A 12951-nucleotide genomic window follows, 5' to 3' on the forward strand; every position below is an offset into this window, starting at 1 on the left:
GCCTCACAGATTTCCCTTACTGTATTGTTACAGGTCCATTCATCATTTACTTTTATTTATCCATTATCTTTGAATTTTTTTAAAATAATATTCTTTTCACATGGGAAATCACTTTCATTTATAAAATTTTATAACAAATTTGGGGGTTTTCTATGTAGAGTTTGTATTTTAATTTCACAAGATACCAAAAGCAAAATAGATTTGTGTTAATATGAACTGAATTTTTACTTTACAATTTTATTCAGTGACCATAATTCTCTGGATTCATTGTTAGTTTAGAGTTTATTCACAATTAGTTTAATAATTTTTACTCTCTTAAGTGACGTACATTCAGTTATTTACAACTAACACCATCACATTTCTAAATTCCTTATTCATTTATTCAATTTTCATTTTTTATCTCCTCTCATCTTTTTATATTTTGTATTTTCTCTACATATCTGTTTTTAATGTTTAACATTTTAAACTCTCCACACTTCTTTATATTGTACAACATGGAAAGCTATAAACTTTGTGAACTCTCAAGTTTCCTCCTTCCGTTATATATTCAAGATGGACAGTGTTTAATATTCATATGTTATATAAATGTAGGGGTGTAGGTCTATATCAGGGGTAGGTAACCTGGGCTCTTTTATGACTCGTGGACTTCAACTCCCAGAATTCCTCTGGGAGTTGAAGTCCACAAGTCATAAAAGAGCCCAGGTTGCCTACTCCTGGTCTATACATAGGTTGTATATAGTATGTATACTGTATGTTGTATATAGTGAGTTTAGGTGTGTGTCTTGTATGTGTTCACTTTGAGAGCGGGCAACTAAATTTCATTTTTTATGTGTCGTTGTGCCCACAGTAAAAAATGACAATAAAGGTTATCTTATCTTATCTTTTCCTTAATTTTATTTTCCCTCTCTTATTCTTTGGATTTACAGATATATGGATATGATAAAACATTACTTGTATCACATAAACAGGCTCCACAGCCATTTTATACCTGCAAAATATGTAAAATAATCTAGTCACATTATCAAAGTCATGTGCAGAGCCCTTTGATTAAAAAAAAGTTAAATATGAGGATTTCAATGAGGAACACATTGTTAATTCATGAAGGAGTTAAACTACTATCTATTAAAGCTACTTGTTATGTTAGTCTAGTTACAAGTGGATTTATTTTTTTCTCATATGGCACATTCACACCAAATTTCAATAAAAACACAAGAAATATAAATTCAAAATCTGAAATCTGAAATGGATTACCAGTGGTGATAGAGCATATCATCCACAGGTGCAACAACAGCACACAAAATTATATCCAGTCAAGGGTGGATCCTGATCCCAGCTACAGCTGTTCATCAACTACTAATTCCCCATGAATGAAAAGTGACTGAGTCCCACAGATACGAACAAAAGGGTGGCAGCCCTAACAAAGCAAAACAAAAAATATCACCACCTCACCAACTCTAGTATATCAGCAACACAAGTTTTTCCATCAACGAAATCAAGTGGCTCTTAAAAAGGCTGAGCAAAATGAAGAGCTGCTAAAATGCCTGCACAAGATGAAAAAGGCTCAATACATTTTAATGGTCAGATATATTTTGGATTGCTAATCGAACATTCTTTTAACAGAATGTTAGGCACACAGTGGGTAAAACATTCTAATTAAGATAATTAAATATTTCTATCTATCTATCTATCTATCTATCTATCTATCTATCTATCTATCTATCTATCTATCTATCTATCTATCTATCTATCTCTTCTATTGCAATAGTTTCTGAATAAGTGGCAGAATAAAAATTCTATTAGGCTTCACTTCTATTACGGAGGTCATACCGGTAGCATAAAGTACTAGCAGACACAAGCATTCCTGTTTCATTTTGAGATAAAAAGCATCATGGATGCTGTGCTCCATCCAGATGGACCTGAGCTATACAGATGTCCACCTCTGTATTTCAGAAGACAAAATGACATGGAACAGCACCGCTACTTCAACTGCTCTAAGGCTGATTCAGCAAGCTAATGAATTCTAAATGCCCATTTAAAATCAACAGGAGTGCAGACTCAGAGAGCATCCTTGCTAGATAAATCCCAGCGCAGCTGATAATTCAAAGGGAGGAATCCCAATATATAACACCAAAATGAACAATTTCCTCTCACAATATTTCATAATAACATGCCATACAGAAATAGATCTTCCCCTCAATTATGAAATTCTTGTCTGCAGATTTTATTATTCATAGACGTAGACTGTTTAATAGTACAATTTGTATTACATCTGTCAAATGTCTAAAGTTTCAGATAGTATACTTTTGCAAATGAAAGCCTCTCCCTAAACCTGTAATTTGATTAGCAATATTTAAAATAAACTTATAATTTCAACCTTAACCTTTTAATGGTGTTGCTTATATTTTAATAGACAGTATTGCAAACACAGCTTACAGTATTATGTTATTATTCCCAAATTTAATAATCCTTCCAATTTTATTAAGTGTAACTACATCAAACTCTTTTAAAATTTACTCCAACTCCAACTAGGAGTGGGAGGTGGGGATTTTAAAAAAAACAAGAGAAAATGCCAATCATTTTACAGGCTAGTTCTCACATGCATGTTTACCACATCATTCTCAGAAAGTGAGTCAAAAGAAAATTAGTGATCCGATTCCATCAAAGTATTAGAACTGACAACATGAAAATTATACCTCATTCTCATAAGCAAGTCCATTAGGACCTTGCTGGATGAGACACATCTGCACTAGCATCCAGGTGCAAACATACAGTATGTATTCTCACACATCTACTCCCAAGTTGCCAACAGCATTCCATACTCAAAGATATATTGTTCTGGAACAAGAAAATGTCATTCAAAGAATCTTATTTATGAATAATAATCATGCATTTGTGAACAGGCTTCAAAAGAGTCTCACATAAGCAGCTCAATGTATTTTACTACATATTCATGGTCACTTTATTTTTTTTGTAAAAAAAAAGGAACAGAAGTATATAAATCAGGGGTGTCAAAACTGCCAGACCGCGGGCCAGACACATCATCGGGAAACCATGGCAATGGCAATAAGCCTCCGATACGTTGTGTGACATCACGTGACATCGCGGGTTTTGACATGTCTAACACAGATTGAGTAACATTGAGTAATTTTGAAAAAGACTTAAGTATTGCTGAGAAATCAAAATTCAAGAATGCTTCACTTATTTAACTCTTCCAGACACATTCACTCTACATATCTTCATGGAAAAGGAGAAACTCACGTAGTATACAGTACATTTCTGGATGTTAAATCTTGCTATTCGGTAAGTTTAGTTCTACTGTTAAATGCAATTTCAATGAATATAATGATTAATTCAGAGGCACTAAATGGAATATTATTTGGCAAAGTTGTCAAGTTTATTCAACCCGTTTTGTTCTCAATTATGTACCGAGAACGCTGCTAAGTGTGTTCACTCAGAACTTGCAACCTAATATGCCAATTTAATATATTAAAATCAGATTCCCTTCACAGATTGTGTCTTATATTAAAAATAAATCATCATTTTTGACATCTCTTAACAATGTACTTAGTCATAATAAATTAGAAAATTAATTTTGTATATTTAACAATATCATAATACTACCCAGAATTCCACTAATTAATTTAAATGAGAAATTTGGTTGAAGGAATACTCTTGCCATTAAGAACAGAACCAGATTTCCAGGTATACAATTCAGATAAAGAGTATTAAATATACTTAAAGTGCCCATGTTAAAATCAACAGGACAAGTTCATGATCACCAACACTTATATTTTGCCTTTCTTCTTGAACTCAAGTTTGCACAGTAGTCCCTCTGCTACTGTAGCTCCACAACAATGTTGTGACCTAAACAGGGCTAAAAACAACAACCACACAACTGGAACAAAATTATCCAGTGAACTTTTATTACTGAGGATCTTAGTACAGTGTCTACCAGATACTAGTCCAACACTCAAACCAGTATCAGTGTACTGTAATGTGCTATTCTAAAGGATGGCTAAATCTAGGTTAGCCCACTGGTTTAAAACATTTGTCTATAAGTTTTTAATGTTTATCAGTTATGACACTGGCAATTGAGTGGCATGATGGGCTAGTGATATACTTGTTTTCCATTCAGAAGTTTTGGAGAGTTCAATCCTATGTAGCTGTTGATATTTCTCTCTTCTAGGTTGCAAAGAAAAAATATCTGCTGCAAACCTCTGCATGACACCAGGAAGGTCATCCGGCCAGTAAACACTCAGCTCCATCCAGTCACCCTGACTCTACCCCAAACTAAGGGATTACAGGGTCATAAAAAAGGAGTTTATCAGTTATGATACAGGTAAAGCTTGTAAGCCGCCCTGAGTCTTCGGAGAAGGGCGGGATATAAATGGAATTAAAAATAAATAATAAATAATAAATAATTATATAGTAATTTCAGATTCAGAAATTGTATTGGAAGTATTTAGAGCTAATTCAAAACTGAAAGGCACCTTGAACAATTAACTCTTTAACAGAAGAATTATAAATTATTTATAAATCATACATACATACATACATACATATATATATATACACACACACATACATATATGGGACGCGGTGGCTCAGTGGGTTAGGACGCTGAGCTTGTCAATCAGAAGGTCGGCAGTTTGGCGGGTCGAATCCCGAGTGCCGCGTAACAGAGTGAGCGCCTGTTACTCGTCCCAGCTTCTGCCAACCTAGCAGTTCGAAAGCACATAAAAATGCAGGTAGAAAAATAGGGACCACTAGGGTGGGAAGGTAACAGCGTTCCGTGCTCCTTTGGCGTCTAGTCTTGCCAGCCACATGACCACGGAGTCGTCCTCAGACAAGCGCTGGCTCTTCGGCTTTGAAACGGAGATGAGCACCGGCCCCTAGTCAGAAACGACTAGCACACATGTGCGGGGGAACCTTTACATACATACACACATATATATATATATATATATACACACACACACACACACACACACACACACACACACATATATATATATATATATATATATATATATATATATATATATATATATATATATATATATATATATATATATATATATATATATATATATATATATATATAATATTTTAATTACTAAAGCAATCTATTATAATTATTCTCTCACTTATCAACTGATAGCCTTATCTATAGCTTATGTTTGCATAGCTGGTTACTCCCCACATCAAATGTATGTACTACGCCTGTGAGCTTTTAAAATATTTTTTTTTCTTTTCATTTGCCTAAGGATGAGGAATGCAGACCATGTAGCAAATCAGATAAAGCTGTTTAATTGTGACTGAGCTGTAAAGTACCTAACCTTTTTACCCAATATCCCTTACAGAAGACAGCTGTATCTTTTTTCTATCTGTTTTGCATCAGAGGGACTCGTCGGTTCTTGTAATATGAAATAAGAGTGGATTATTAAGGGAAAAAATCTTCATCTTTTTGCTATTCCACTAAAATCACAACTCTATGTATACATATTTAAGATTGTATATACATGGAAACATGCTCTTAAAATAAAATTGATGAAACAACTTTACACACACACACACACTCACACACACACACACAAAATGTACAAACACATTTTTTTTCAAATGGAATTCATCCAGTTAAAGTGCTTCAGAAATAAGCCCTTGTTACTCATGTATCAGCCCTATGAAGAATATATTGTACAAACTAAATACTGACATACTAAGTCACTAGGTATGACTTTATTTGCTCAAGCCCCACCAAAGATGCATTCAGGGCTAAATTTGAACTCAGATTTTTTTCCCCCTGTCATTTTGGTACTACTTTCTACCCACACATCCGCTAATGTATTCGGTGTGATTCTCAGATCTTATCATGAGATGATCTTAGACAGTGTTTTAAAGACAAAAAATATGGAACTAATACATTCCCATTGGGACACTCACATTGTGCTTTTCCAAGGTCACTGAAATAAGAAAATGGATAGAGTTCAGCAAATATACATGGCTTTATTTTTGTTTTGTTTTTAAATATTCAAGTTCAACAAACATGTTTTAAATAGGTGGCCAGAATGATAGCAATCCAAATACTCTTAATTATTCTTCTAATTCTTGATTCTAAACACAAAGCTTCCTCACAAGTAACACAAACTAACTAGACAATCTGTGGCTTTTTAAGCCATAATTATGACTTTCCAGAAGTGAACCACTGGGCTCTACAAAAAGGTAAGAGTTTTAGAAATCTGTACCAATTGTTCCAACAGTGTCCATATGTTTACTAGTCAAATAAACACAATTGTTTACAAAATAATTAAAAACAGGATTCCCTCTTTTTAAAAAAGCCACCAAACCTTAAAATACCTGTCTACAAACTTTCAGCATTTATTCTTCTAATCTGAAGCGATAAATAGAACTTATCCTAAGACACCAACTTATCATCTCATAGAAATTGTTTATAGAAATATAGAGAGAATAGGGTAAGGACTTTTTAAGTACACATTAAAAGGTGCTTAAAAGATGCAATCAATTTACCCCAAAATTAAAAATCTGAAACCCTCCGATGTTCCCTTTTTTACTGTGGTCAGCTAGGGTAATACAGTGGTCTTAGAAAACAAATTTAGGCTCTATCTTGATCTGGAAACTGCATACAACATCAAATATGCCTCCAAGCTAAGACAACCTTCTGAAATGATGTTGAGTTCCAAGAATTTTAATTTATTTTTCCATACATATTTTCTCCTCTGGGATTTCTGCCACATTGTAATTCAGGCTATAGACTAACAGGCTATTCAACTGATTAAGGCAGATTATGCAGCCTACTTGATCAGTAAAGAATTATATTAGCTTAGATGGTACAGGGAGCAGGAAGAAAAAGCAAAGAGAAATAATATATCTGCTGCCAAATGCAGAAACATACAGCAAAGCCATTTAGTTTTCATACTTTAAAAAGGACAATCAGTGAAACAGCTTTTTTCCTTAAAATCAAAATAGCCACTTTATTTAGTTAGTACTGTTTAGAATTGGGCATACCATGGAATTAAAGAGCCCTGCATTACAGAATGTAGAAGGGAGAATTTTCAAGAGGCCAGCAATTTATAGAGGCCAGCCAAGCAAAGATAATGGGTGATTCAAGATACATCTATTGTGATCATGTGTCACACACTAGGTCTACAACTAATAATAAGCTACATTTTTCCTCTAGTTTAAGTTTCAGTTTTAATTTTAAAAAACCCTAATCCCTAATGTTATATTTCATTAGAAAACAGATGTCTAAAATATATTGTGCCATCTTTAAGATGCTATGTTATTAGGTTGTTCTTAGAGGAATGCAATAGTTGAACTTCAGTTCATGAAAAATAATCTTAACAATTTAAGGTAGCACAAGACTATTATTTTTGTTGCTCAGACATCCTTAAACTTCAGTTTTGAAGCATCTGATAACTGAAATGTTTTTTAAAGATCATTTTTTCAAATCACAGTTCAAGCCTACATTTTTCTCTCTTTCTGTACAAATGTGTTTAATCTGGTTTGCATTCCTCGCTTATACTGCCTATACAGATTAGATGTGACCAGCAATGCAGTTCACAACTCTTTTTCCTGGATTGCATAAAACTATGTGTGTAAAAGATTTGGGAAAAGTTTTTAAATATGTCTGTCCTCCAGGACAAAAATAGTGTAGTAAAATATCAATCTGTTGATAGTTGAACAGAAGGGGGAATTCCAGCTGCATGAAAAACTGGCAACACAAACACCTTGTTTTATACAATTATGACAAATACAGAAAAACTCATGATTTTGGTGCATGATAAATATCAGAACAGTACTTTGTTTCTCCTAGTTTCGTCAGTACATCCAGAAACTACAGACACTCTAACCTTTCAAATCTTCCAGAATCCAGGATGAAATGAGAGGTTTCCTAATCTTTACTTCTCGCTCCAGACGTAGACTTCTATGTATGCCAGGGAGGAAAAGGGAGGGTGTATCAATAATATAGCAAGGCCAGTCAAACTGTGTGGTCTTCCAGTTAATTAACTTTCCCAGTGAAACAACAGTGTAAATAATAAATAGTTCCAAAAATTCAAGGCAAGGACATGAACAATCCACAACTATCCTCTCTCTCCCTGTAATTTTTAACTAAAGGTATATTCAATTTATTTCTGAGATTGAAAAAAATGTAGTCATAGTACTTGTCACAGAGATTCATAGCCCCGTTCCAACTATGGTGGTTATATGTACTTAATTTGAAATAAGACCGTCTTATTTTAGTGATATTCACTGGTCATACTCAGTATTATGCATGTCTGAATTCAAGTCTGAAATTCAACATCATCATAAAGAAATAAATGATTTTAGAAACTAAAATATAAAAACAACCAAATAAACCTCTCTCTTTTTAGTCCAGCCTATGTATTATTCCAATAACTACATCTAAATGTAATTTAGAAGCTACGCTTAGTCAAACTGCATGCTTTATACACATTCCAAATTGTTATTGCTATTTGTGCCAGATTATTGTATTTAAAAGATATTTTTAAGTATAGATAAAAGAGAATGCTCTGAACAAAATGTGGAATGTAGAACCTTAACTGTAACAATTGTTATCAATCTCAGGATTTCACCTAATTAAAAACTAAGGACAAAATAGTTGCATTTTTACAGTAGATAATACTGTAAAGCAAGAGTGTAGACGCTTCCTGTCCCACCTGATTTAAAAATAAATAAATAAATAGATAGATAGAAAGAAATTAGTAGTTGGCACACTGCAAAGTTAAATCAACATTTTTTAAAGTCAAAAAAGCCTCTGGGCTCTTAAAGTACTGAACAAGTATTTTTTAAAAAATAAGAATAGTGGATTGCTTCGATTAGAAATGTACATACAGAGAAAGCCTGCGGAGGGAAAGTGGAAGAGAACCAGGTTGGTCTAGTCTAGGGGTAGGCAACCTTGGCTCTTTTATGACTAGTGGACTTCAACTCCCAGAATTCCTGAGCCAGCGATGCTGAGGGGAAGGGGAGGGGTTTCCATGCTGAGCCATATCGGCACAGGAATTCTGGGAGTTGAAGTCCATGAGTCATAAAAGAGCCAAGTGGGAAATTGAGTACAAGTCCTGCCTTAGGCATGAAAGCCAGTTGGATGACTTAGACCAATCACTCTGTCAGGCCAACCCACCTCAAGGAGTTGTTATTGTGAGGAAAATAGGAGAAAGAAATATTAGATATATTCATTTCCTTGTAAAAATAATAAACCGGGATACAAATAAATAAATGGATCTGTAACAGCCTGGCAGCGGCTTGTGAACAGTTAAGAGCACCAGGATAAGCCATTCAGTGCCAACATCCATAAGATCTTCTTAAAGGTTTTTTTGTACTCACTGCCCCCAAAGATTCTCTTATATTCACTTCCAACAGATTATTTCTGGAAAAGAGACAATATTTGGCTATGTAAAACTCATTGCCAGGATTAAAAAAAATGTTTGCTTGCTCCATTAAAAGAACAACAGATGTAATCCATATTTGCTATGTTTTGTTTGGGGGACAAACCTATTCTGGTGATGTGTGCTAAATTCATAAGATTCCAGAGAAGGTAATTTTACTTCCATTTTTATTCCAGACAAATGACGATAAAATTTGTTCACAGGTTGCGGTGTTTAAGAAAAACTGACATTACTTGGCACTTGCATTTTTAAAACAAGTGACAATCTAAGGTTGTGTGGTTTTCTTCCAAAATAAAGAAACGTGCTGGCACTTTTATTCTTTAGTTATCTCAGGAAAAAAAATTCTGTACACGCAACTGCTTTAGACAACAAAATATGAACCTGTAGAAATTCTACGTGGGTATCCAATAAAGGAAAAACAAAACTGACTCTAAAAAACGGTCATAGAAGAAATAGTTTCAATTTCATAATCTGCAATGTGTATTTTCCTTGCATTTGAGTAGACACAACCAGCCCACAGACATCTGGAATTAGGAGTAAGATCTTGCAGGGCAGAGGATGTGTCTGGGGCATTTTTAATTTATTTAAAGCAATTTTTAATTTTGGTTTGAATAAAATTGTATCATTACCTAAAAACTTTATTAGTCATGGACAAATGTTACATTGCTTATTAATTACTATTTGCAAAGCCCTATGGCTGCTTAAAAAGGCCCAAGTCTACAAAGTTCATATAAAAAATGTTCATATAACCCAGTGTCACCTTATAGGTGACAGGGGTATCGTATAAATGTAATAAATAAATTAAAAATGCAACCAATATAAACAAACTATTAGTTGGTTTGGAGGAATGATAAGGTAACACACTCTAATCCTAGACATACTTGAGTTTATGCTATTGCTGAGATAGATGTTTTATTTTGAGAAGTTTTACTATAAAAGCACAAAAAGAAAAAAAATGATCTACCACAACTATGTATTTTCCTTCTTCTAGCAAAAGTAAAATTCACACACTGACTTAAAAGAAAAATTTAGCTTTCAGTACATACTGTTTGTATGACAGCAGCTTCGTTATTGGACTATACCAGGGGTTCCCAACCAGGGGTGCGAGACGATATTCCAGGGTGTGTGAAAACTTTTCAAAATTATAGTGTATATGCATAATTCGTTGCCGTTATTTTGAACTTTTTGAAGGGGTGCGAGAATATATCAGAAGCGTTCTAGGGGTGCGGGGTATGGAAAAAGTTGGGAGCCACTGGACTATACATATAACCCAGGAAGCACCAGTTGTTGTTTTTTTGACAGGCATTTCAAAATTTCAGGTATTATGGTATACAAATTGAATAAACTACTCTCCCATTGTGTACTTTGGTTTAATCCAATTTTGATCCTGACCGTGCTATTTCTACACACTGAAAAATGTATTAGCTGCAATCCAGTCAAACTTTGCCATGTTAACACTATTATATCTTTTCAAGCTGCTTGCTATTTTCTTCCAAATCCAAAATATGGACCGTCTTTTTTCATTCTCACATATCCCCTGCTATAGCCATTTCATCCCATGTTTGCAACCTCCCAACTTCAATTCTAAGAGACAAAACTATCTTAATGGTCCACCCAGACTTAAGAGCACATACTAAAGAATCAGAACTTAACCAGCAACGGTAGAGCACATCATACTACATACTACTGCAATTGCAAAGCGCAGTATGACAGAAGCAAAGTACTAAAAAGAAAGTACAAAAGTATTACTAGGTGTCTGTCCTTCTATCAAAAGGGGGAAAAATAAATATAGTCAGATATTGCTTATAAACAAACCCTGAACCCACAAAGAGCAAAGCACTACTGGGAAACTGAGTTTCTTTTAACCATGTTTTTTTTCCCTCCCAAGCCTTAAACTAAGCAGTATCTTCCCCTCGTGCCTCATTTACGCACCTTCCCTAACCTTTCCTTTCCCCAGTCTCCGATTACAATCATTATTACGCCGCTTCTTCGGTTATGGAGAAGATCCGACTTCTGATAATTAGCGTGTAGACTGGAAAAGGATTGGAGGGTGTTTCGGCGATCTTGAGAGTGTCAGGATAGCAACACGAACCCAGCCGTGCAATTCTAAGCACGCGTAAGGGGCGGGGGGGGGGGAAACAATAAGCGAAAAGCCTAAACACGCCTCAGTAGGAAGTTACGTCCCATTGAACTCAGTGGGACTTCACTTCCAAGTAAACACGATTAATCGGAAAGCTGCCAAAACCTTCCCAAATTCTCTTCTGCCCCCGCCCTACTTTTCTCTCCAAACCCCCCCCCCGCCCCAATTTTACATCCATTTATCATTCACCTCAACCCTCTTTTATTAGTCACTTCACGGACATCCTGTCACCTCCCATTCCCGCAAAGCCTGCCTGGAGCAGTCTGGCTCGGCCACCGCTCCCTCCTCCTCCTCCTCCTCCTCCTCGCGCGGCTGCTCCCCTTCAACTGCGCCTTCCCAAGACCTTGCTCGTTCGCGCGTTGCCCTCCCCTCCTCCTCCGCCGCCCAAAGCCCAGACAACTCCCCAGCTCGCAGCCCGCCCAGCTGCCTGCTCCCGTTGCCTCCCCCTCCCGCTAGGGCCCCATTACCTGGTGCGGGCGCCCGGGCACCCGGCGGGGCTCGAGGGTGCCCGTGTCCAGCGGGGCTGCCCCTGCCTTGGCTGCGGGCGGCTAATTCGGGCAGGCTCGGCCCATGGAAATGCGGTGGGGCAGGCGGCGGCGGCGGCTGCTGGAAGTGCGCGGCGGCGGCGGCGGCAGCAGCAGCTGTAGCGGTAGTGCCGCCGTTCATGGCGAGGAGGCTGAAGAATCCGGAGCGAGAACGGGAGCGAGTCCGGGGGGGCTCCGGCGTCGGCGAAGGGCCCCCAGCGGGACGTAGCGGCGGCGAGGGCGGCAAGAAGGCGAGCAAAGAGGGTGGCGAAGGGGCGCCGGAAGGAGCCGCCGCTCTGCCGCCGCCGCCGCCGCCACCACCACCACTACCGCCCGTCCGCCCCGCCGCTTCCCCGCCGGCCTGGCCGTGACGCTGGGGCTCCTGGCGCTCGTCGGCGCCGACGGTCCCTGGGTGGTGGTGGGGCTTGGCGGGGTCCCGGTCCCGGAGGCGGGCGGAGGCAGAGAAGGGGCGGGAGTCGGGCTGCTGCACCGTGCGGGGTGGCGAATTGGCGGCCACCGGCATTCGGCCTCGCTGAGGGGCCGGGGGTGGTCTGTGCCCAGCCCAGCCCCGCTCGAGATAAGGGGGTGATGGTAATAGCCCTTCCTCTCCCCGAGGAGTTGGGGCGGGCAGCCTGCGAAATAGGGGAAGTGCGGCGCGGGTGGTAGAAGAAGAGAGGGGAGGAAACTTCCTTAAGAGGAGGAGGAGGAGCAGCAGCAGCCGCCGCCGCCGAGCAAAGTACACCGGGGGTGGGTGAAAGGAAGGGTGGAAAGGAGGCGATGACCGCTTACCCGCACAGGCAGTTGCCTCCGATTTGCCCCTTCCTGCCGGGCCCGCTGGTGTGGGTACGGCTGGGGGGGG

The 12951-nt window shown here is 38.1% G+C and overlaps 1 protein-coding gene across 6 annotated transcripts in view; it reads right to left on the bottom strand.

Moving 5' to 3' along the window:
• Positions 1-12679, bottom strand: part of RNF38 (ring finger protein 38) — a 108103-nt gene extending 95424 nt beyond the window's left edge. For all 6 annotated transcript variants that reach the window (XR_014025052.1, XR_014025053.1, XM_081317153.1 and 3 more), the window contains exon 1: positions 12036-12679. Coding sequence is in view for 4 of the 6 variants with exons in the window: in XM_081317153.1 (XP_081173279.1) it covers positions 12036-12615 (580 nt within the window). In the remaining 2 variants the exon portion in view is untranslated. The remainder of the gene's footprint in view (positions 1-12035) is intronic.
• Between the last annotated feature and the right edge of the window lie 272 nt (positions 12680-12951).

This window comes from Vipera berus (genome assembly GCF_964194415.1).
Source record: "Vipera berus genome assembly, chromosome: 2".
Classification (NCBI taxonomy): domain Eukaryota; kingdom Metazoa; phylum Chordata; class Lepidosauria; order Squamata; family Viperidae; genus Vipera; species Vipera berus.